At 36.3% G+C, this 25,080-nt stretch overlaps 3 protein-coding genes across 12 annotated transcripts; 2 read left to right on the top strand and 1 right to left on the bottom strand.

The window, feature by feature from the left end:
- Positions 1–924: 924 nt before the first annotated feature.
- LOC120774873 (coiled-coil domain-containing protein CG32809) lies at positions 925–25,077 on the bottom strand. 9 transcript variants are annotated; one of them, XM_040104727.1, is made up of 21 exons: positions 24,738–25,067; positions 23,509–23,649; positions 22,925–22,975; positions 22,732–22,850; positions 22,636–22,665; positions 22,383–22,554; positions 21,955–22,301; positions 21,823–21,885; positions 16,278–16,368; positions 15,820–15,912; positions 15,398–15,512; positions 15,235–15,330; positions 13,343–13,506; positions 12,329–12,394; positions 11,711–11,794; positions 11,141–11,203; positions 10,401–10,863; positions 10,091–10,273; positions 9,942–10,035; positions 5,155–5,271; positions 925–5,088 (listed from the first exon to the last, which is right to left on the bottom strand). In XM_040104727.1, the coding sequence occupies exons 2-21, from the start codon at positions 23,609–23,611 to the stop codon at positions 4,144–4,146; spliced, it is 3,459 nt and encodes a 1,152-aa protein (XP_039960661.1). In that variant the 5' UTR covers positions 23,612–23,649; positions 24,738–25,067; the 3' UTR covers positions 925–4,143. The 9 variants fall into 9 exon arrangements, with proteins under 9 accessions (XP_039960661.1, XP_039960653.1, XP_039960655.1 ...); XM_040104724.1 differs by lacking the exon at positions 15,820–15,912 and adding an exon at positions 7,689–7,732 and having other exon boundaries at positions 5,000–5,088; positions 22,925–22,978; positions 24,738–25,077; XM_040104725.1 differs by lacking the exon at positions 15,820–15,912 and adding an exon at positions 7,689–7,732 and having other exon boundaries at positions 5,000–5,088; positions 24,738–25,077.
- Positions 13,518–15,226, top strand: LOC120774894. The gene is made up of 3 exons (XM_040104761.1): positions 13,518–14,630; positions 14,813–14,955; positions 15,013–15,226. The coding sequence occupies exons 1-3, from the start codon at positions 14,296–14,298 to the stop codon at positions 15,153–15,155; spliced, it is 621 nt and encodes a 206-aa protein (XP_039960695.1). The 5' UTR covers positions 13,518–14,295; the 3' UTR covers positions 15,156–15,226.
- Positions 16,380–21,836, top strand: LOC120774880. Of its 2 annotated transcripts, XM_040104737.1 has the most exons (7): positions 16,380–17,067; positions 17,146–18,061; positions 18,174–18,321; positions 19,906–19,999; positions 20,127–20,247; positions 20,406–20,627; positions 20,701–21,836. In XM_040104737.1, the coding sequence occupies exons 2-7, from the start codon at positions 17,690–17,692 to the stop codon at positions 21,547–21,549; spliced, it is 1,806 nt and encodes a 601-aa protein (XP_039960671.1). In that variant the 5' UTR covers positions 16,380–17,067; positions 17,146–17,689; the 3' UTR covers positions 21,550–21,836. The 2 variants fall into 2 exon arrangements, with proteins under 2 accessions (XP_039960671.1, XP_039960670.1); XM_040104736.1 differs by having other exon boundaries at positions 16,380–18,061.
- Positions 25,078–25,080: the final 3 nt, after the last annotated feature.

Below are 25,080 nucleotides of genomic sequence, written 5' to 3'. Positions count from 1 at the left end.
AAGTACACATATGTGTATATACATTCATATGTATGTACATACAATCCTATATGTGTATAAGAATCGATAAAATCCACCGTACAATTGCTTAAGATTAACCGAACATCTGCTCAATCGGCGCTCACAATTCATTAAATTTTATTCCATTGACATGGCTCTGTTTGCCCGCGCATTCAATTGGGCTTTCTTTTCTCACTTTCGTTTGTAACCATTTCTATTTGCTATCGAATTGCAATAACCGTGCTAACATTCCATATGTCCTTTCCTTCTTGCTGGCACCTTTCCTTTCTTCACGACTCCGTACATTTCTTTGTGTAAACATTGCAGAATTCTTTCGCACATTACATCACCTTTAATCATTCGACATTTTTTCAGTGCGGTTTTTTTTCTTCAATATTGTTGTTGTGTGTGTTGTTATTTTTTGTTTTGTGAAAAATTGGACAATTGTTATGAAATTTATTGGAAAGAGGCTTGAGAACGCGCCAATCCGCGCCGAATAGACGTCCTAAAGATGCCCTAATTTATCTTCTGACGTAAACAATAGTCTGAGTATGCGGTGGCTGACCGACCAAACGAGCATTGCGGAAAATTGTCACGTATCATAAGCCTCAAGGAGGGGGAATGTGCCAGAGCCAGCTGTTGGGAAAATATTGTACATAGTGTATGCATTTTATTAAAACATTTACTACTACATATACAGGTACTGCACATATTCTATGCCCGAAACCAAAAAAGTTGTCACACTCTTTTTACGATTTTATTCACGAAATTTATTATGAAGAAAAATTTTAAGTACTTGCAGTATTTAGTTAATTTCACATATGTATGCATGTTTAGTGCTCTTAGCCAAACCAATATGTGTTTATATCTCTGTATGCAGTCATGTATGTACATACATACGTACATATGTATGTATGTAAGTACTTTTGGGATAACTTGGTTCTTACTAAATATCCACGTGAATACTCTTGGCCCCAATTATGAAACATTGATAATGTAAAATATTGTTGTAGTTCTGTTTTCACATACATATGTATATTTTAAAAATTACTTCTCCATAAACTTTATTGGCTTTCTTTGTTCAAACTTGTAGAGGCAACTCGAGTATTCAGTAGGGCAAAACAATAATCTTCCTTATTAACTATACATACGTATGTGAGTATGCAGCTTGTTTGTCTTTTTATTTTATTCTGAAGTTATAATGACATAGAGACTGCTGAATGGAATGGCGTGTGTAATAGGGTTAATATTCAGTTATTTTATTTCTTTGATTAGCTTTAATTTACGCATGTTTTCTAAGTTATGCTTTGATTCGACGCTTACGTGATTGGCGGGGGCAATTATTTGTTTAAAAATCTCTGTGTATGTGTAGCCGGGCAAAGGAAAGAATGATGTGAATTAAAATATTTTTGAAAACAGCCAAGAGCTGAGAATGTCTTGCCTTTTTATACATGGTATGTTCAATCAAATTATTGCCGCCCGCTTGATGTTAAACTAAATGATAATATAATATTTTAATTTCATATAATGTTGTATTTGGTATTCATAAATATTCGAAATACTATAGTTCGTTTGTTTGCTTATTTTTTGAATGCGTGTAATGTACATAAAACTATCAGTCTCACTTTCCTTGCCAATTTAACAAAACTTTTGTCAAGTAAAATGCGTAATTGGCATGACTTTTTCATCAATATGCTAGGGATTACTTTGTTATGTGTATATGGTTAACTTATTGGGTTACTGCCTGCACATTTTTGTCACACACCTACTCTCACAGAGATCTTATACATACATACATGTATTTAATTTTTAGTAATGAGCTCCAGTGCAGGCAGTTTAATTTTATTTCAACTATTTTCTACTTCTTGCTTGATCTTTGCCATTTTATGCTAGTACAATTACTAATTTAATATAATTCATTTGCATGTTAGTCACACACAAGTACATATTATTCTGTGAATATACATACATTCATACATATAAGAATCGGATAAGGTGAATTATGACTATTGGTTAACAAAAGGACTAAAGCATTAACGTATACTCGTAAATATGTATTTAGTACGTGGAGTATTTGTGAACATTTAACAAAAACAAATACATGGATATGAAATTTTGTATGTATACGTACTAAAATCTAACATTTCACTTATATAATGATAAAATTGCGAATTTCAAGTGCATTACAACAAATAACATCTCATAGTCATACATACATTTGACGATTAATTAGGTCAACTTGCACTGCAAATTGCTGATTTACTATGATTTCATTGCTATATATACTTGTTTAAATATTGTTATCGAGGACTTGTAGGACCATTCCACTCTTCGCAATGTATATGTGGATATACCCTTGTAAGTGCAAATAATTTAATTTATATATTCAACCATTTATAACTAGCAATTTTAAAATATTAACTAAATAACAACTAGGCAAAACAAATGCCTTCTAAATTTCATTTAAGCAGACATAGTGTCTTTTCGTTCCCACTTTGATTCGATTCACTTCGAGCTATGGTCACCAACTTTTCGTACATACATTGCAGCAATATATTCTACATCATATGCATGTCTAAATACCATTTCATTTTTTTATATTAAATTAATGTGTACTTATTGTACCAAAATAAATTACGTAAGTGTAGCAACTATTTCTAAATCTAAAGCCTTACGCAGTACTGTATCCTAGACTACAAGTACAACAGCTTATATCCTAAAACTAAGACCAGACAATTTGAATATGCACCAGTGCACATACATATCTATATTTATAAAAGTGTGTGATGTGTGAGAAAGTGTAGTGGTTGTGATGGCCCTGCACTGAAAAAATACATTGATAAAATTAACAAAAACACTACTGGTACTCATTTAATGTCGCAAAACAGCTTTGCAAAACAAATTTGCAACTGTACGAAACTATTTCAGTGGCATCTATGGATATTTGTCGCAAACCCCAATAAGCTGGTTACGCTTTTCTCGCGTTTTGGTTTCTTTGCTGAGAAATGAAAGTAAATTTAAATATAATGTTGTATCATTTGATTATTTTAAATTAAATTGATTAAATATTTATGGAGAAAACGATCTCGGCTAAATGAAAAACAGCTGTCTTATGGCAAAATGCCACGGAGCATTCATTTAAACTAAGAGGCCATTTTGCCACTTTGCTACTATTATATCAATGCTACATTAAATGAGTACCCTTACTCATGGATACTGATAGTATATCCAGGGAATATCCCTTGAACTTACTATTGCAAAGATACCAGTGAACCGTGAAAATATATTGAGTATCGTTGCAGAGAATGTAACATTACGATGTGATTAGGTTTTGTTTTAAGTGCCTGTTGTCTGCTTATTGATAATGAGTTTGCGGGTTACTTTGATGAGCGCGATGCTTTTGAAGCAGGTTGCTATTTGATAGTCACCAAAGTTGTCACATTTTTCATTTAAACTCGAACAGGTCAATTTGCGGTATAATTTCAGTTTTGCAGTTTGAGACATGCATTTATTTCTTATGAGCTTTGAAAGAAGCTTAGAACATAGGTTCACCTAAATTATGGTTGCGCTATGGTCAGATGCAAATGACTGGCACTCTAAATCTGATAAATGTTTGCTTTCTAGGTGGATTGAGCAAGGGACAGTTATTAATAGCTTGACTAGACTTTCCTATATTAAATGTGAATGTAGTCACGAATATATTACAATACATAGGTGTTAGAAGAACCTCTTAGCATTTTTTTAAATCGTACTAATATGTTCTGTATACTGACTAAAATTTCATCAGCATTTCACGAAATTTCATAATACAAATCAACACTATCTGCCAGTTATCTGCTAACCACCACAATTACCACATATTTATACAGATACTAGTGTCTTTTGTTCTTTCAAACAATTCAATTTCTAACATTCTCTTAAATCTCCAACCGTTAATGTTAATCGTTGTTTTCTTGCAACATAGTGCGGTGTAGGTTTTCTGTGCGTTTATTACAATAACGTTTGCCAGTTGCCAGTTGTCAGCGGTAAGCGTGTTCCAAGTAAAACCTGTGCTCCAGTGCGTCATGTGTGCTTGTGCTTTTTATCCTTTACTCAAATATCGATTTCAGTTTCTTGCCATTCCACCATTATTACTGGTTTATGTTAGAGTATTTCTGTCTCATATAGCTGCTTCGTGGTAGAGCCCCCAGCGCTACCAACACTTTTGCCACCACCACCCGAATTTCCCAGCGCTTCTGAATTTGATGCAATGACGTTGACGACTTGTTTTGTATTGTCACTTTTCTCTGTTCCTGGCATGCCATTGTCTTGTGACTTTTCTCCCACATTGGCTATTGGTGACTGGTGCTGTAAATTAGAGTCGCTGTTAGTTTTTTGTAGTTGGACTGTGCTATCTATGGCGGTCATTTCCACGCCGGTAATCTTCGTCATTTGCTGCAAGCGTTGGTATTGTTCCTGTAAGAGTTTCTGCTTTTTAAGCAATTCCTGATGACGCATTTCCAAAGCCACTTGCCTCTGGACGTGGTCGTTCGCCGACTCGTTACCGCTGGAATTGCCACTTACTCCGCCGCTATCTGACTTGTTGCCCAAGACGTCGGTTTCGCTAACTGTTGGTAATTGGTGTGGGACATTTGGGTTTGTGGGGCTAGCGAGTGGACTACGGGAACTAGTACGTGGTGGGGGTGGTGGAGGTATACGTTTGTTAGTCACTTTAGTTATCAGATCTGCGGTGCGTTCGGGGACTGGTGGCTTGGTAGTCACCGCACGCACGTTCTGTGGCGGTGATATGTCTGTATCTGACCCACTGGGATATGAATGGAGACGTCGAAGACTGCCGACATTGGTATGCACCATTAGAGAGGTTACATTGGTTGCATTAACAATGGTTTCGCTGGTGATGTGATTGCTTTGTTTATGTGGCAAAGTGTTAACAATGCTGGCGGCTGCGGTGGAAATGGGTTGCGATTGCATTGGAATGATGCTTGCGTCGGTAGTTTGTATATATAGACGTGCTTGGGATATTTGTGTGGTGACTGTGCTTTGCAGAGCTTGTGAACTTTCATCAGATGTTGAATCATCGGGGCGTACCTATTGGATATATAGTAATTTTCTTCTGGTCAATATTATAAGCAATATGTATAGTTGTGGACCAACCTCATTATTCTGTGAGAGTGGTTTCGAAAAAGTCTGCAATTCGTCTAGCAGAGCATCGAGTGCGTTTTCGGGTCCCCCGCTGATAGCGAACGACCCCATCCTGGGTGTTGGGATTGGCTAAAGTAATAAATTTACAATAATAATAATCGCAACGTATAAAAATATGAAAAGTACATATACAAAAGATGATGATCATATCATAAAGTACAGTTAACAAACATTCAAAGTACTGAACATCTGTATTGATAGTGATTGTAGGAGTATAGATAGTGGAGATAGTATGTAAGTAAGTGTGTACATTTACTAAATAAGAAAATTGCTTCCAAAGTAAAATATGTATGTTGATGCAATAGGTATTTATTGAGAGAGTTAGTGCATACATACATATGTACATGCATAAGCTACAAAAGCTACGTATCTAGAAATATCATAAATCATACTTTATATGCACATACATACATGCATTCATAAAATGCATTGCCAATTAAGGGCAACAGTTTAGAATGAAAAATATACATTGAATAGATGTTCGTTCGTAACCTTATGAGATTAAAAATGCTTCTAATACACATACATATATAAATTTTATTTAAAAACAACAAATAAAGTCTATGTTATGTATGTGAAGCGTTTTAAACGTAATTTCTACATGCAAGCCGATAAAAATGAAAAAAAAGATCAAAAATCATAAAAAGTAAATTTAATCGAAAAAAAAAACAAAGTTAACCTCACACTACCAATTCGGTAATGGACTGCACTGTTTGTTTGCGTAATTGAAAAACAGAACATCGGAATAAGTGAACGGGAGGGGGTTTAAATACGAGCGCGATTCGACTGATGTCCAACAAGCAAAAATGAATGTTAGGTGTTCTTGCGTATCAAATTTGCCAACGCAAATGAGCCATAAATTAAATTTGATTACTTTGCATGTACTGTCGTCCTAAGAATACTTCACCGATTGGCAGTTAATACACAAGCTTTATGCTTTATTTTGAGATCCATTGCCGAAAATATTTTTATTTTTGCTTCAATTTCCTAAAACGCTTCGCTCTACGCAGACTGGTGTGAAGTATCTGAATGAATGGATGATTTCAATAAATTTAAATACTATTTTCGATTTATAAAGAAATTAATGGACACGGGCACAACATATGTATATGTGTAGATATATACATATATGCTTATGTTTTAAACACAGTAGCTTCTTTTGTTAAAAGTGAATATAATTTCAAACTCAGTACGTCTTCTTCACGGCTTGGTACGAGTATTGGCGATACAAGTTTACTTATCTATCGGAATGCATTAAACGTTTTTTTTTACTTAGAAGGTTTTTAGATAATTTCTTGTTCTTTGTTGGGACACATTTAAAATAACATTAAGTTATCAATAAAACCTGATATCGGTAGGCGATGCATAGATCATATAAAGATATATTCATACAACATCATCATTCAACGGTTGTCTTCGTTTTTCATTTTGTTACAGAAATAATTCTTACAGATCATTAGCATCATTGAAGTCTTTAATAATTTCAACTACCATATTTGCGGCTTTTACTTCGATTTGCCTGCTTTAAATTGTTTAAACATATACTTATTTATAGTATATGTAGATGCTTAAGTTATGACAAGGGCAAGGCCAAGTTCTTTTAGATGTGTACATTTCTATTAGTTAATATGCACACATACATACATACATATGTATTTGATAATGCAGTAAAGCTTTGCGGACATACCATATTTAGCAAATATACCAGCGTTGTACATGTATTCCGGTAGAAGTGGTTGGATGCAATGAGACAGAGGTTTCTATGTGGCGAATCATGAATAATATCAATTTAGATTGCACTAAAGTATGTGATGATTACATATGATGATGTTTCATTAATGTGTAAATAAAAAACAAAAATTAATACAATGAAAGTTTTATATAATTAACAGAAATCTTCGATTTTGACATCAATGTGAAAAAGAGGCAACAAATGTGTTAAATATTTATGCGACAAAAAAGAGGGAAGAACATATATAAAATGTGAAAAGTAAAATTATTTGTATTCATAATAAATACGCAAAACAGTAATAAAAAGAGTTCTTGTGAAGCTAAACATACAGTTAAAAGTATAATTTAAGATTTTGCACACAATTGTTAAATTGAAAAAGAAATTAAAGAAGTATTGTACTTGAAAAGTATAAGTGAAAATTAAATATGAATGATTAACAAGCTTTTTTATTTAAAGAAACATTATTTTACATTATTGTAACATCAACCTATTATGTATTATTAGTATTTAACACAGTATATCAGTTTGCTATTTAATTTCAATTGTATTTCATTAATTTTTTTTAGAGAATTTAAAATCTTGGGATTTTGATTGTTATTATGATTATTAACTTTTGATTTTGTTTAGATTTGATTGTAATTTAGAATATGTCTCTGAAGTTTAGGTTTGATCAAGCGTAAAAGGATCACTAGTGATAGAAAAATAGTCATACAAGAAATTGTAATTGTTATGATTAGAAAAATGCGATTATTACTCAGTGATTGCCTCTTTGAAGTTAGAACTCCATCGCCAGTTAAACTATGGTATACAAAGAAGAACAAGAAGAAAACAAGACCACATTGGTATCGTTGATTTTAAATGATTAATTATGTAACGACGATAAACGAACTGTTTTTTTTTTATGTTTGATAGATACAAGACATAAAACGTGAAGTCTTCTACTTTTATCAATTAAATAAAATATTTCGTAATAATTTTTGCGTTTGTGGATGCAGTCCAATTGATGTTCAACGCGTCGCAGCAAAGACGAAACCATACATATCTATTTATGCACTTATGTTTAATCATTTACGTACATAAATCAAATTGCGCGTTTTTTTGCGCAAAATGTGAAAAAATGTAGTAATCGCATAAGCACATAGGTATGTATAAATTTACAATGATGGGAGTGCTTTGCTGCTGCTAATGTACATATGTAACTATGCGCAATGGATTTTTGTTAAATAATTTTGGCCAATTGTTAATGTATTTTTTATGTTATAGCTAATTTTCAATGTTAAAGATTTACTTTTTATCTCGGTTGCAGTCCGCCGACGTCCACTCATCACAATATTCAGCCACCTCACACCGATTCGAAACTATTCGATTGGGACGCTGGCAGCAATTTTATTGTAATATCGAATTCGATTAGCGATTTTCATTGAAAAATGTTTAGTGCAAAAATAATATAAAAAAGAACACGTATAAAAAGTCCAAAAGTTGGATGTTTAGTAATGCAATGCTTGCATGTAAGTGTTTGTTAGGCGTGAAGTGAATCGGTGAAGCGTTTCTTAAACCAACAACAACTAAAGAAGTATGTAAGCGCAGCTAACATCACTGATGGAACGGTACTTTGCAATTGATTTACAATTTCTAGTTACTTTTAATCCGAAAATTAGCATTGATTTATACATAACAAGCGCAGGTGAAGGCCTTTCCGGCAAGGCTGTGAAGCTTTCATAGAATTCAATATGAATCTAAAATGGATTTCACTCAGGTTGAAGGTAACTTATACAGTTTCCATTTGATTGTGTTAAAATTGCGGATATAATGTATAGGCTTTAAGACTTATCCTGAGTACTTGGAAGGGAGTTTATGACTAACTAAAAATTTCCATACATACATACATATGTATGTATATAAATGTAATTGATTTTAGCTTTGCCGGATTGGGTTAATGATAGTATTTACTTAGGAAGATTAAAGCCAAGAGCTATATCGATATTCGTGGTGCTTCCGTTCAGTGGTAAAATATATGTTTAAACTAACTTTGTGACATATGTAATTTTGATAATGTTTTTGTAATAACTGCTTTGTAAGTATTTTTCAACGAGGGGAGTTTAGCAGCAGAATGAGGGTTGGGACTGTCCATTTTAGCGTTTTTGAAGATCAAAAATATTCAAATTAATTTGTAACTCAAAACACAAATACTTCAACTAAGTTTGTAAGCAAACAGCCAATTGCAAAACAAATTGAAATCAACTTAAATCGATTTATTTATGCCATTCATAATATGATTTCGTACTCAACTAAAACGTAATTAAATGTAATTTATTTACACACAAAACTAGTTATTATAGCATTTTGTAGTATTTCGGGAAACGTTTCAACTACTATTTACTCAACGGTTTCATATACCAAAATAAATGAAAATTGCTTTGCAATATTTGCAAGATGATCCAGCGAAGTAAAGTATACGAATATGGTAAATTTAACCGAAATCAAAGTAAAAGAAAAATCAAAAGTAGAAGTAATCAAATTCTAATGCGAATTTGTAATCGGTTATAATGAATGCAATAGTCAAATGGTAGTAGGCAATTTAATGAATACTCTGATATTTCAGTGAAATTGTTTTTTTCTTTTTTTATTGGACAATGCTATTTATTTTTCATTCTTTAAATCAAATTTTAGCCCAGAGGATTGCACTATTCGCCAAACGGTCTGGTATTTAACACTAAGTTTGACGCACAGTGCAATTCAGGAAGGTTAAAGATCGATCGAAGAAAATGATACTTCGAACTCGGAATTGATCGAATATTTCCCGACAGATACCTGAAATCAGAAAAGTTATTCACATTTAGCAAAGAAATCACACAGCCAAGTCCTTTTGATGCCTTTTGCTTTTCTCTTTGCTTGTAACGAGTCTACAAACATACCAGGAAATATCCGATAATTTTTAAGTTCTCGTGGCTATTATAAGGGATAATTAAGCCTGATAATTCAATTAAGTTTTTATAAGAGAACTTACTTTGTCTGCATTGGAGATCTCGGCCGAACGCGGCGGCTCTTCGTTGATTTGCGGTTCGTTAGGGGGCAATCGTTGCTCTTGTACGCTGGCCAGCCTGTAAAGGGGAGTAGTTAATTGGCGGTAACTTCGAGATCAACAAGAAATCATACCTTTTCAAGGTCACTAATGTACCCGTTAGTTTTTTACATCGCCTTAATGCCGACTCAAGCCTGTCAGGTTCTTCTTTTAGAAATTTCTCCTCCCGTACGACACGTTCCATTTCGCTCGATAGCATGCAACGTAGTCCATTGGAGAGTCCAGGAAATTTCATTTTTAATTCCGCAACGGTTTTACTGTAAGATTACATGGTTTCAAAGTGTTTTTATGTGTGTGTGTGTGTGTGTGTGTGTGTGGGTATATATATATATATATATATAACTGTATTCTATCATAACTGTATTCTGCTTTTGTTTTGGTTACCTGGCTCTGCTGAGTACCAATGCCATGTCCTCCACGGCAGTCATATTGACACGTGTACGTCGATTAATTACTTCGCCGCGTAGTGTCTCCACAGATGCCTCCAAGTCGCTAAGGTCTTTTTCCAGTCTGATAACTTCTTGCTTATAGAGTTCCTCTTCGCGCGAGATTCGCGTGGCATCTTGATCACCCTGATGGCTGCCCCAAAATGTACCGCTGCTGGCCAGCAGTGTGGCACGTATGCGCATAAAAGTTCCTTTGATGTCTTCGCGCACTGCGACCGCCTGTGCTTGAGATAGACGACGCAGTGTACGCACCTCCATGCGAAGATCCTTGGCCTTTTTCTGCAAACCACGCAAATGATTGTAGACCTCTGGAGCAAGAGCTATATCAGCGCGATAGGTTTGGTGCGTCTGAGCCAAAACCAGTGGCTTGGGGGGCGGCGGCGGTTTAAGGCGGTCTCTCTCTGCTGGAGCAAGGTAAATATAGACAAAAGATCAACACACTAAAACAGTTTTCTCTATATGCATGTGTGTAGGTGACTTAGCATTTGTGTGCATGTTGGTTCCTGTGTGCATTCCAAGCCCGATATTGTTGCAGTGTTTTAAACATTAAGCTTTTATATATATGAGCATGTGTTTGAGAATATCTAAGGATATTTTTGCTCTTGTTTGTGTGAATACTGCTTAGCTTTTGGGGTGAATGAAGAAGTAGCCATTAAGTAATAGTGCAAGTGTACTTACCCTGGGAAGATGTACGAGGTAAAGTCGATGATTTTATTGCTGGTTTTGTAGGTTTGTTATCGGCTTTTAGTTTGTTTTGAGTAGTAAAGCATTTGATCGGCCGCGCCAGAGTATTAGTGACAGGTGTGTTTGTATGTGTGGAATAAGAATAGAATATTACAAAATATGCGGCGTAGCTGTGACCATGAAGACTTGTATATAATATGTATGGATGTAGCACCAGAATAGGCACAAGTGGATGGATTGCTAGTAATATACGCATGCAATTTTTGAGTAATACTATAGGTATATATATTATATAGTATATATGAATATACTATACGCTTATATGCATGATTATCGAAATTTTAAAATACTTGGGTTGGATATTGTTTGTGGTATATAAGCAATATTGTATACCTAATCTTATACGAGTATATAAGGAATTTGAAGATTTACATGCTTTCAAAGGTGAATGGCGATTACACAATCGGTTATCTGTACATGCAGGTATTTAACTATAAAATGAATATAATGAATTAAAATACACAACAAGAAACAGCAAGATATTCCGAGAAGAGAATTAATTACCAGCGTGTTGAGGACTATGAGATTTGGGTATTCCTTGTATGTCGTCACTAAAGGAAACTGACTTTTCAAACGACACTGATTTCTCTGAAAAACAAATGAATACCATTAGAAAAACCCCAAAGCGTGATAACTTGTTAGGCACAAGATTTATTAGTTTTTGTACAAAACGCTAAATACTAAAAGGCGTCTAATTGATTATTTGAACTAATTTATTAAACATGCATTCAAAAAGTTAAAAAATACGCTTCGATATTAGGAGCACTTGTACCATGAACAATCAAATACTGCATTTTGAATTACTTTTTCATAATGAGCGCTTTGCAAAGTCGTTAAAATACAATTAATACGTCTGGCTTAATGAATTTTAAGCGCGAACTAGTCGCATTTTAATACAAATATAAATAATAATAGAAACACATGAGTCTAAATACCACATGTGTGTTGTATATCATTGAATATTGCTTTTTTACGCTGAAACTACCACTCTTTGACAACTCTGTACAAATACTCTTAATTTTATAATTTTATATTAAACAAAGTTATGTAAGTTATTTGGAAGGTTAAGCATGCAGATAAATAAATTTCGCTTTGATTGATATCCATTGCTGTGAAACTTACGGCATGAGCTCTTCCCTAACTTCGGTGCCTTTTCCCTTATATACAAATCATTTCCCGACCCGTTAGCTACATGAAATGGTTGTAAAAAATATAAGCCGTTCAATATTAAAGTTGTATTAATGGCTTAATTGTGATAGTTTAACGATATACTATATTATTATGTGTGGGCGCATAGTAATTAATTGCATTTGGTGTCCTCGCATGAAAATGAGTAACGTATACAATTATGTGTATAGTATATGTATGTATTTTTAATGTTGTGCGGGTTTTTAAAGTGCTAAGGTCATATTTTTTTTATCCTAAAGGCTGTGCCTTTCCCTTAGCAGATAAACTATGCAAAATATTCAGTTATGAAGTCCACAGTCCATAATACCTACTATTATTCCCACATAGCCACTCTCATGCCCATTTAAAATAATACATCTGCCGTTAGCTAATCAATTTTGTGTATTGTAAAAACCTGTACGCTGTCATTTGGCTTAAAAATGATGTCCATTTTTATTTTGAAGTTAATTTTTAGCAAAAATATAGCTTTGTGTGCATTGTTATGTGTATGTTTGTACATTTAATATTGTGATTGTTTACCTTTTACAACGCGCGCAACATGTATACATTTTTTTGTATAAAAGACTTTTCGCACATACACATAAAATAACATTTTGATTAAATGAGTTTTTTCAACGAAATTCAACAATATATTTGCATAACAAAAGATCGCACGATTGGCTAAGTAATTTTTGTGGGTATTGATTTTTTACTTGCAATAAGACAACAATGCGTTAAAGTGAAACTGATGTTAGAGGAGATGATGATGATGGTGGTGAGCTAGGGTGATAATAATAGTGATGGTGTAAATGTTAATGAATTATTGATAGTTGCAAGTGCGTGCGCTTGTAACGTTCGACAATTGGGTTAACGAAGTACAATGTGTCTTGCATTGATATTTCGTCTGTGTAAGCAGCACAAATGCAAACAGACAGATAATTACAGATGTGGGATAAATGGCATACATACCTTGACACTGCGTTGGTACAACCAAATAGTTTTGATCCAAGGTTGGCACGGGAATCGGTGTAATTTGCGGCTGTTGATTTACGAGAGCTTTCTGTACTAGACCTGTTAAATTGGCCAATTGGCGTTCCATATGTTCTACCCGAATACGATGCAAGTCTTCAGGCCTAGTCATAAAGTGTAAATAATTTTAGTGGGGCAGGTTAATCGAACCAATTCTTATAATATATACTTCCAAAAGATCGTTTTTATACATATGTTTTTATAGATATATTTAGTAAAATCATGAAGTTTACTAACTACATACATATATGTGACAGCCTGCCGAGCTGAGTCGATTTAGTCATGTCATGTTTAGTTGTCGGAACCGCAGATAACGGACCACTACAGAATAGAGCTGTCATTCAACCTGAACCATCGAAATCAAGTGCTTGTATGGAAAACATTTTCATTCGACGAGACATATTCACCAAATTAGGCACGACTTATTGTCTAAGTCATTGGTGTAATCTCCGAACAAATTGTACAGATGGGACAACTATAGCATATATGTCGCTGCCAAACCACCTGATCGATCGACATCAAGTCCTTGTAAGGAATATTTTGTATTTGTGAAGGGTATTACAGCTTCTGTGCAGAAATATGAACATTTTTTTCTTTCTTTTTTTTGATTAGTAACGCTTTTATTCTGTGCTCCAATTTTCCAGTCTGCTTAGCAAAGTTCTAGTGTTGTGAACTTAATTTTTAATTGGTGTCAACTAACTTGCGTATGCTTCCTTAAAATGTTGCTTCAGTCATTCCATTCAATGTGTCTTTTACTTTAATGGTTTTAAAAATTTCGTTTTTGGACCGTGACAGAGTTGAACGCCTTTCGCAATTATCGCACTATTCGTGACTAGCAGATAGATGTGTATATTCAGTCTCAGATAGTTTCTTGGCGGTTTAGGTGCAACAAAATGTTTTCTTTGCGCAAAAAAGTCTTCTTACTCATATGTTTCCTGCAAATTTTGGTAATACGCCCGTCATATACAATGGAGAATTCGCCTGATAGTCTAGAAAAAGAGATGTTGACTGACTGTCTTATGCAACTGAACATATCAGAATTGTTGCGACTTCAGCGTTCATTGGAAAGACTACCTGAACTTCATGAGAAGGAAGATTTTGAATCAAACTTAAATAATGAATTTAACAAAACTAAGAACGATTCGGGTGTTTGTGATTCGCCTAAAGAAAATTATAAAAATAGTTCTTGTGTGAGTCCACAAGCCTTACCGTTAACCGCCGAGAAACGGTTAGAATTAACACAAAATGCATTTTAGAGGTGTTTCAGGCAGCCGCTTAATATAGTCAACAAATTGCCAACACTAATGTGCTTAGATAAAAATAGCAAATTGTACTATTGAAGGGGCTTATCTATCCTTTAACGCCTGAAAACAAGCTTTCGGTATAAAACAGTTTTTTTTTTATTTAAAGTGGCTACGAGCATCATCCTTGGCAACCAGAGGAAAAGCCTTCTAAATTGCAAACTTTATTCCATATCACCATAACGGCGTTGGCTTTTCTCTCCTTCGGCGGATATCTGCTTTGCCTTATTGTGCAAGCTATAAGGAGCAAAGGTAGGAAGCGGAATGTTAGTTAAATTTGTGAATAAAATATTTTACCATTAAACACAGGCACAACCTACTTTCACCCTGCTGCAACCACTGCGGTGACTAACACAAATGGTGGAGTTAAAAGAATAAAAATTTATCGGCGTAGTCGCAGAAGAATACGCGCTACGCCGAATGAAGTGCATGCATACATGGCTTATTATTAGCCGCACAAATTATATTTCTATTGCATTTTCATAGGTATTAACCGTTTGATATATCAGCTAATAGCATCAAATTACTCACCTAGCCGAATCGTACATTTGGTTCGGTCTCGGTAGTCGCCCTGGTCCTACTTTCATTCCGTATACGGCGTATTGATCCTCAGTAAGACCCACATCACTGTAGTGAATGGAAAAAGTGATTTGAAATCATAAATTGTTTATGTTTTGTACTTTTTTGTACCAACCCCTGCTCTTCATCAATGATTGGCGCAACCACTGGTCCTCTGGTTCCATATTGACTGTAATATGGCTCCTCGTAGTTGCCTCGTGTGCTGCGTTCAGGTGAACTTGAGTAACCATCTGAAATTTTTTCCAATAAGTTTTGTTGAGTTAATGCCAATTTCAATGTTTACTAATGTCAAAGAGGGAAACATGTTAGTACATAATCAAAAATTAATTTATATTCATAATTTTGTATATGACAAACTCTAAATTATGTTAATTACACAATATATACAAATATCTAATTATTACGAATTGAAAGAAAATTTAATGATTTAGCCTTGGTGTACCGAATTGATTCTCGTACTCAATAATGTACCACATTTTCTTTGAAAAAAAAAATTATAAATGAAATAATGAATGGCAATGAATGCAACGTATGTACCTGGGATGCTATATAACTGATCCGGGGTATAAGGAAATAATGGCTCCATGCTACCTCTTGAGTTGTGCGCCCGCAAGGGTTTCACTGGCGCTCCTACACACATGTATGCATGGACAGAGTATAGTACAGTTATGGAGTTTGAGGGGAGGTAGCGGTAGTCATTAGTAGGCGTGAATAATTGATAATGAAGAGAACAACATACGAATACATATATACAAATGTATGGGCGAGGTGTAATTAATGGATGTGAGATGAAATTAAGAATTCAAAGGCTCGGTAATCGCAAACATAGAACACACATAGAATTTACTAAAGTAAATTAAAAATGGCGATTGTATTGAAAAAATAGAGCACAGATATTTACAGTTTATTTATTTTCATGCTTATCATATTTAGTTTTACCTCTTTAAGAAACAATTAAATACAAGGCTAAATTCTATTTAAGCCATTTAACTTACCAATGGGAACTTTTGTGCGCTCTGATGAGTACATACCGCGCGGTAACGTCTGCGAGGTGCCCACGTAGTACGGTGCCGCCTGTTTACCGATCTGCAAACGAAGATCATAACGGTTCAAACTGAAACTTAGTAGATGATGTGTCGTCATAAGCGTGAATAACAACAATTACACTGACGAAAATTTGTGTGTAGGAAAAATATTTGAAAACGTCATAATGCTCGTTGACTAAGAGTCATTACAATTATAGCCAAATCGAGCCTTTATCGCTGGCGCTGGCAGTTGTGACTATGCTTGAGAATACTATGCGGTAGCGGCCAAGTAGAAATCTTCAGTATTTTTGCTGTAATATTGTATACGAATGTGTTTTCTCTGCTGACAAGTTTTGCAAAGCAAATTTTTCGAACTGTCGATCACGTAAATAATTTTTGGCGCGCAAAGCGAGTAAAACAACGATCGATTGGCAATCAGCAGTTGCAGATTACGCTTTTGTATTTCCATTGCAATTTCACTTTCAATCGGTGTTTTCCAGACGGCTGTCAATGGATTTGTTAAAACTGCTTTGTATGTATGTATATTTATGTATAAGTATGTAAGCGAATGCCTGTGTTTTAATGAAACTAATGGAAATAGTGTCAGAGTGTTACCAAGATGTTTTTTTTTGCTAAATTGTCTTGAGCTGTCCACTTAAAAGCATTCCAAACTAATTTCCGTCTTTTTTGTGTCTGAGATGAACGCCTGCATTGCTCTTTCAGGGGCGTATGCTACTGCATTCCTTTTTTGTCTAGTTGGGTGAGCATAAAAAGTGTAAATAATCAGTCGGTAGACAGGTGTCATCTATATCGCTGTACGTTGGCAATTATCTTGTAGATCTACTACCAGAGGCTACACCGTTCAACAATGGCGCTGAAGTCTGTAATGCGTTTGATATTCGGAGCTTGATGAATGAATGAAAATTACTAGCGGTGATTGTGCTGTAGATTAGTGGTTTGAGCCATTCAAAAGCTTCGAACACCAGGGGATACGGAAGAGGGGTGAGCAACGTGCTTGTTGTGCTTACAAACTAGTTTTTTGGCGTCGCGAGCGTTCCATCTTCCAGTCGCACAACCCGGCTAGAGTCGCTTCCATATGTGCCACCGCCACAGTTGAGTGCCAATAAAGTTCGAAACATCGTCGCGTGCAGACGTGTGTCTACGCGAAGTCAACTCGCAGAGATATATAAATAAAAGTGAATAGAAAAGCCAGGCGAATGCGCGAAATTTCAATTTAAAAACGAAAGTGAATTGCGACGAAAGTGGTTAGGAAAATAAAATAGAAAAAAAAAACGGGAAGATAAGGAAGAGATCGAAAGTTTTTTTGCATAGGCACTAATACTTATTTATGTGAGAAATTTCGCTTTAAAGTGCGAATTAAAATGCATTGGAGTTGGATACATTTCTTTGTCCTCACGATAGGAGTACTACATAACATTTATTTAGGTTATGGCTGGAAACCTATAGTGGGTGGTTCAATTACCACCTCCTTCAATCTGCAGCAATCCCATCCCGGTTCAGCGACAAGCGCAAAACAATTAACTCTTGGCAGTAGCTCGGCTGAGAGTTCTGAGTATTCGACGTCGCCCTTACTTCCTCAGAAGTCCGCGAGCAAGGTGCTAAGTGGTGTTAGTGATGCCATCGCTATATCAGCACCTTTGACAGCACTGCCAGGATCACATACTGGATTGAAGTTTGAAACCGACGAATTTGAATATGAACGCGATTTATTCGGTGGTGCTGATTTTGGAGAGGTAATGGGATATGCCAAGCGCAAATCAGTGCAACGCATGCTACTGTTAAAGTTTTTACAATTCTAATTATCAATGATGATTTGTGGTTTTCTTTTGTTATTGTTGGAAATAGGATCACTGCGCTGTAAAAAAGTTCGCCTTTAATCACGATGGTACCGTTGCATACGAAAATGATTTGCCCGACTTGAGTCAATTCACGATTTGTTTCTGGTCACGATATACAAATCATAGTGGCGATCACGTATTACTAACCTATTCGGGTAAGTGGTAAATGAAAGATCACCAGCCTCGGGCAAATTGTTAATTGGGTTAATTGTACAGCAATGATAAGCAAAATTCGAATTGTTCGATTTTGGTCATATGATTAAATTTTCTATTTTAAATTTGGATCTTTCTAAGCTGGTTGGGTGTGGCATGACACCATTTCATTGCGGATACAGGTTTGCAACTGCATGGAACTACGCGGCGACCACTCAACCTAAACTCAGTGCGTGCATTCATGCGTTATTATACATATTTACACATTAAGTGGCGCGGATAATATGTATAGTAAATCGTGGCATTAATTCAGCATGCAAAGTTTGTTTGGAAAAAACGATGTCATTTGAACTACAATGTTACATCGCCACGAATATCTCTTGAATTTGTTGAATAGAAGAAAGTTATGTAACCATAGCGTTATTATGAGATGTATAAAAAGTGAAAGGAAGCCAGCTTCCTGCTGTCTTCGTTAGTTTACGACACAACACAATAAGGTACAACTCGCGGCCACACCATACCACCAAAGCCACGGTATCGTAAACGAGCTACGCGCCTACGGTGATTCCAATATATAAGTAACCTCGCTGCCCCGATGCTGCAACTCAACAAGCAACGCACGTCACTCGTACAAAATTGATGCCGCCTGGCTTTCGCCACAGCAAAACTAGGTTTTCATACCACACATCAGCAGTCTGTGCCAAAGTTGCATAATTGAAGTTACAGGTTTTAGCATATGGCACAACTTATTGCCAGTCGGTGAACAGTCATAAAAAAGTAACGGAATTAAATGGATTTTTAATTATAATAGCGCCAGTGCGCTAATAAAAGTGAAATTACCTTTTGCAAAAAGTGAGGATTTAATTATTGCGAGGCAATGCTAAGTACGTGCTAATTGCAAATGGTTGGCAGCGACCTGTGCGCTGTTGTGTGGCGTGTAGTGGTAAGCGCGTCCGCAGTTGTAATAAATCTGCAATTCAACGGATTGTTGGTTGCAACGTTCATTTTCATTCATATGGATGCTCAACATCACAACATCTTTTCCGGTTTACTTCCAACTGCGTTGCAATTGTTATGCTTGGGAATTCCTCAAACGAGTTTAAGTTTGAGCTTCGATTTGCAAATTAATTATGATGGCTATCCCACATAAGCAGTAAATAACGCTGATGAACATCACCGGAAATGCAATTGATTTTTACACTACACGTGCATGCAACGCTCATAGAATGACTATGTCGCGAAAACACATGCTCAAACACAAAAATCAAACCTGAAGCTGCGGCAACTTAAAGCTCACGATTGCAATGCGGGGAAATAACCCACCATACTTAAGTAACAGTAGGTCAGTTGACTACTACATTGACTCGCTTATTTTCCAATGCATTGAGAAGATCCGAATACAGTCAACATTTTTGAAAAAATAAAAAAAAAAACTTGCTGGCAGTTTTCAATAGCCTATAACATCCAAATATATTCCAGTGCTCATATTCTCTGTTTTCATTTCATATTTCTAAATGTTTTTCGTATTTTCCTATTTCCGTCGACGACCGTTGACCAACTGACCCACTCTAATCCGCAAATACCAGTTAAGGATGAACCGCGCGAGTTTCAGTTTTGGGTTTCGAACTCACAGAATTCCAGTTTTATTTCAATGGCCATAAAAGGTCAACAAATATATAGGTAAGCCCGTAAAAGGTGTAATGCTTACATTGAGCTTATGAATTTGTATCATACTCGTAAAGTCATGCATTTTAATTGATTGTTTCGCCGCATTTTGCAATTGTGATTGCTCCACAATTAATTATAGGCTCAATTATCCGTTACGTGTGCGTCAATGGCATCATCAGTGTTCGTCTTGGAACGGGAAAACAGGTGAATGGCAGGTTTGGGTGAAGTCGGAGCGTATTGGACGTGGTTTTAACAACGCGGTGAGTGTGCCGAAGCTTGTCTGCTCGGTATTCGTGGCTGCATTGCCTTTGAAATTATTTAAATTATTCGATCTTAAAATTGAATTTAAGTGGTCCTCAATGAGCGCGTCACCAGCCGGTATATAGGCATTTTATTATCTGTAATTCCTTTATTGTAGTTGGTTAGCCATACCATTCCCGCTAAAGGCAAACTCTTTTCGGGCGGGCCATCGCCAACGGGTATTCTATCTCAGGGCCTACATTTTGAGATCACTTTGGTACAGATATATCATATTGCGCTGAGCGCGGGTAAGGCACACCGCGATCACAAGCATCATCATGTTCACCACTTCGATCATGAAGGACAGGAGTTGTCAACCACAACAAGAGCCCCCCCTGCTGTGAGTTCATTATCTTCACACCATTATATAGTTGTATTAGCAAATTGGATATTTTCCTCCTTTAAAATGCTAGATAAACCGGCCATTGCCAATGCACAGCTTGCTTGCAAGTGGACAAATACCAACTCGAGTGCGTCTGAATCTAGCACAACCGCCACAACAGCCGCAACAATTACTCATGCAGCCGCAACCAACCATACCAACGCAGACGGTGCCACAGTTACAGAGTGGCGATAACACTTTATTCCCACTGTCTGATCAACAACAAGCCGTCACCATCAATACGAACTTTGTGAACGGCCAAATCAATACCGGCTCGCGGTTGGTGTCGCAACAGTTACTGGGACATATCGGACAGCCAAATGCGGCGTTGGCATTGCGACCAAAGACTGTGCAAACTAGCTCAACGACACGCGAATTCAGTACGCTAAATAATCCAGCCAATGTGCAGTTTATAGATGAAACCGAGACACGAATTATTTTCAAGCGCCATGCAAAAACCAACAACACCAATACGTTATTTGGTCAGAAAGTGGTTCGTAAACGAGCCGCGAATCCAAGGCGGAGACAAGCGTTGGATCAAACAAGTAAAAATTTACAAAAACGGGGTTTGGTATTGCTTGAGGACGGAAGCGTTGTGGATGACCCGTTATTCGGTAATAGTTTCAAGTATGATGGTTTGGCAGATTTTGGTGGGCAACAGTTCAAACAGGACTTAACACAGAAAATGAACATCGAAGATGAGATTCAGGAACACGATCGCGAGCCAGCTGAGGAAGAAGTGAAGGCAGTAATGGCGTTGTGTAGTGCCTGTGACACGGAACCATTCCAAGGTGCTATCGTATTTGCATGGAAAAATGTCAAGGAGCAAATGGATAACACACTGAAAGGATTAAGTGTGGGTGGATGTGGTAATTTCTGATTACCATGGCTTGGGCAGAAGAGACCGCACTAGTCAGCAGGTTTATGAGTGCTTGGGGAGATTGCAGCTGTTTCGTAGGTTGACGCATTTTAATACGCATTTAATTGCGGGCTTCGACTGATTGCGCAGGCGGCGTTATCGGTAGTGCTTGCATTAACTAGTTTAATTTGTAGATAATATTCTTTTGTATTGTATTTTATGTACATATGTATGTTATATACTTATGCCTATTTAAAATTATTTTATTATATTTTATGCTAATAAAAATCTCACCTTTGATTTATGAATGTGTTGATGTTTGTAATCTGAATCAAATTCTGGTTCGCTGAAATAGCTCTGGGGAAACAAAAAAAAGAGACGCGTTTAGTGATACTAAAACATATTCGATTAAGCGAGATCAATTACCTGATCTTGGTCCCAATGATTAGGTGTAACTTGTGGGAGAGGCTGAGGTACACCAGGGCCACCTGGTAGAATTTGTGGCGGTGCAGCAACTTCAGTGGATTCGAAAAGTCTCAATACTGAGCGGTCACGAATTTCTCGTAAATGTGAACGCACATCCTCCAGTTCATAAAACATGTCCTTGCTTGCATCATGTATGTAGATCTTGACGTTTGGACCCTCTAGATATGCCATGGTTAGTTGTCGTGGAAAGGAACGAACGAAAAGCGCTCGAACGGTATCAATTGAGGTTATTTCGTTAGGCAATAAAGCGCGTTTTGTTTCCGATCGATACTGTAAAAATACTAATCCTGCATATGAAATTAAAAAAAATTACTTAGTATTTCTTAAAGAAAATATTTGCATAAAAGAAATTTTTGTGTAAAATTCACCTAAAGGGCGCTCCAACGTCTTCGACGGTGTTCTAACGACTGGGAGCGAAGACCGTTGTTTATTGCCACGCCGAAAGCCAGTGCTTGCCGTTTCTACCTCGGACATGATGCCTGGGTCATCGTCGAACAAAGGTCCTTGATTCAAGGGAGTATAGCCGCGTGGTACATTATTCTTAAATAAGATAAAAAAAACATAAATGAAAAAGTTTTCTTACATTTTGAACAAACAATTACATTAGAGTTTTGTAAATACCTTTTTGTTTTTTTGTGCGCGCGTACTCATCTGTATGTGTTTGTAAAAAGAAATGTTTTAGTTATGTGCCTATATTTATTGATTTATCCAAATCACCTCTAGATCCATTGCCCGCTGCTGCTGCTGTCCTTGATTACCGGCATACAATATCATATCGCCACCCAGGGTGTGCCGTCGCGGATCGTCTCGCCGCATACCTCTCCTATGATCGCTAACTGTAGAAATAAACAATTGGGTGTATGCTAGCATTCTTGATACTTATTCGATTCGAAATTTTGGTAAAACTCACCTTGCTCATTGGGTGGCATACGCCCAGTTTTAGCCTCATTCTGCCAGTCTTCTTCTGGAAGCAAGGGGTAAATATGAATGCAGTGGGTGAAAACAAGTTTGTCCCTTCTTTAAAATATCCCATACTTGTATATAATTTTTAAGCCTGAGACAAATTTTAATGAAATTTTGAGTTTTGTAAAATATCCTTATGGAAATATTCGATAGCTAGATTAGATCGGTCAAAATTATTTTGTTTGTCGCTGCAAATGTATAATACAAATCACAGTCTCTGCTGTCTACGCGAATATGAATTTATGCTCAAATTATCTATTGATTTTAATTAACGCTCACCGGAGAGTTTGAGCTAATGAGTAAACAAATGTTGAAATTTTTATGTCGTAGTTATTGATTTCGGAAGATACCTTTGCATAGAAGGTGACACGGAAGTGAGCAATCGGCGTTGACGCCTACATCCGAACAACCCGTATTCATACAAATATGTGCTTGTGTAGATGTGTATATATGTATGTATGTACTGATAACTACTTGTGTGCATTTAACTTCATGAACTATTTGAATATTCACATTTGCCCCCATACCCACCTCCTTCACGTCCTTTTCGTTTTTTCTTTGATGAGCTGCTGCTGCTGTTGCTGCTGCTCAGGTTCGATGAACTTTTATCTTTGCTCTTCCAACGTATCAGCATCGTGTGACAATTGAAATGTGTTGGTTGGGTAGCGACGACTGCAGCGCGGACCGGAAAGTATTAAATGTTGGCATTAGCATTGAACAAGTACGTATAGCAATGTTCAAAGAGGTATCTGTGTATGTACGTGTGCTTATGAAGTGAGTAAGGATCTTAGTGTTCTAGTATGGTACGACCAATCTGTTGATTAGACTCTGAACAAATATTTTCGCAACGCATACTTTGTAGCGAAGACCTTTTGAATTTTATATTTCAACCTTTTTGCTTGCTTTTTCGGGCAGCATATGTACATAATAGTGTCTAAAGGGCAGTGCAAATATTGCAAGAGGAAAACAGAGAGTCCGAAGATACTCAGTGCAGGAAACAGGCGCTGCGCATGTCCCACCCATCCCCACAGCAAAATTTCTGTTTGTTTATGTTTGAAAATGTGATTCAACGTAGCTCTGCACCAGTCGTTCTATAAAATGTCAACAGACACGACACCTATTATATATTTAGCCGGCATGCAGAGTCAATGCTCGTATTCAGACATGAGCTTGCACGATGGTATTTTTCACCAAAGGGGAAATTTTTTTTTTCTTGCATTGGTATTTGAGGTGGTGCGTTGAAATTTAGCATCAAGTGCACAGTCACCAGTGGCACTCAAACTGTATCGCGGGCTGTAAATTTCATTACACCATTGGGTAGGGTAATTATAACTTTTGTTGGGTAGGGTAATGCTTGCTGACGACAAGCATTTAGCTATTTTGCTGACCCTGGAAAGCGGAGTACGAGGAGCTTGTGGAGGAAATAAGGAAGCTGTATTTGCTCCAGGCTACTGGTTTGAATGCCGTTGTTGTTTTCATACATACATATGTATGTGCTCTGCTGTCGATTTCTCATTGACGTATATATGTATGTATATATATTGAAATTACTTTCGAACTCATGTTTTTATTCCACATAAATACATGCAATGTAACCGTAATAAAATATTACTTAAATTCTGAACTTTTGAACATTTCGAGGAGATATGGCTAACCGTAACAAAATCATTAAATTCAAGCACTTGAGTGCTTCACTGCACTTTCATTGCTCTGACGCACTCATGACATTTTATTTGTACGGTAATATTATCTTAACACACCTTATTATATTTTCAACTTATTTTGCAATTTTTTGAGCATTTATAATACTTTTTGTTCAAATAAATTTGAAATATCAAATATTTATGAATAATTTAGGGCAGCGTAGATGTGTGACCGCTTTTAAAAACCGTTCAATACGTTGTAATGCCAAATATTTCTGGTATATCATAAAAGAGTTTCCGCCCTAAATATGCACAGGACTTAGGAAATTTCATTTCCGCGTCTGCGCATTAAAAATAATGACGATCCCGCCTTGCACATTAAACTCACCAAAATGGTGCAGTGCCATTAAAAGTGTTCGTGTTCCCAACATCAATAATACTTCAACATGTCAATTACTCT

This window comes from Bactrocera tryoni, chromosome 4 (assembly GCF_016617805.1).
Source record: "Bactrocera tryoni isolate S06 chromosome 4, CSIRO_BtryS06_freeze2, whole genome shotgun sequence".
NCBI lineage: Eukaryota > Metazoa > Arthropoda > Insecta > Diptera > Tephritidae > Bactrocera > Bactrocera tryoni.
The sequence above is the reverse complement of the archived record's forward strand: the minus strand, read 5'-3'. Positions and strand labels throughout refer to the sequence as shown.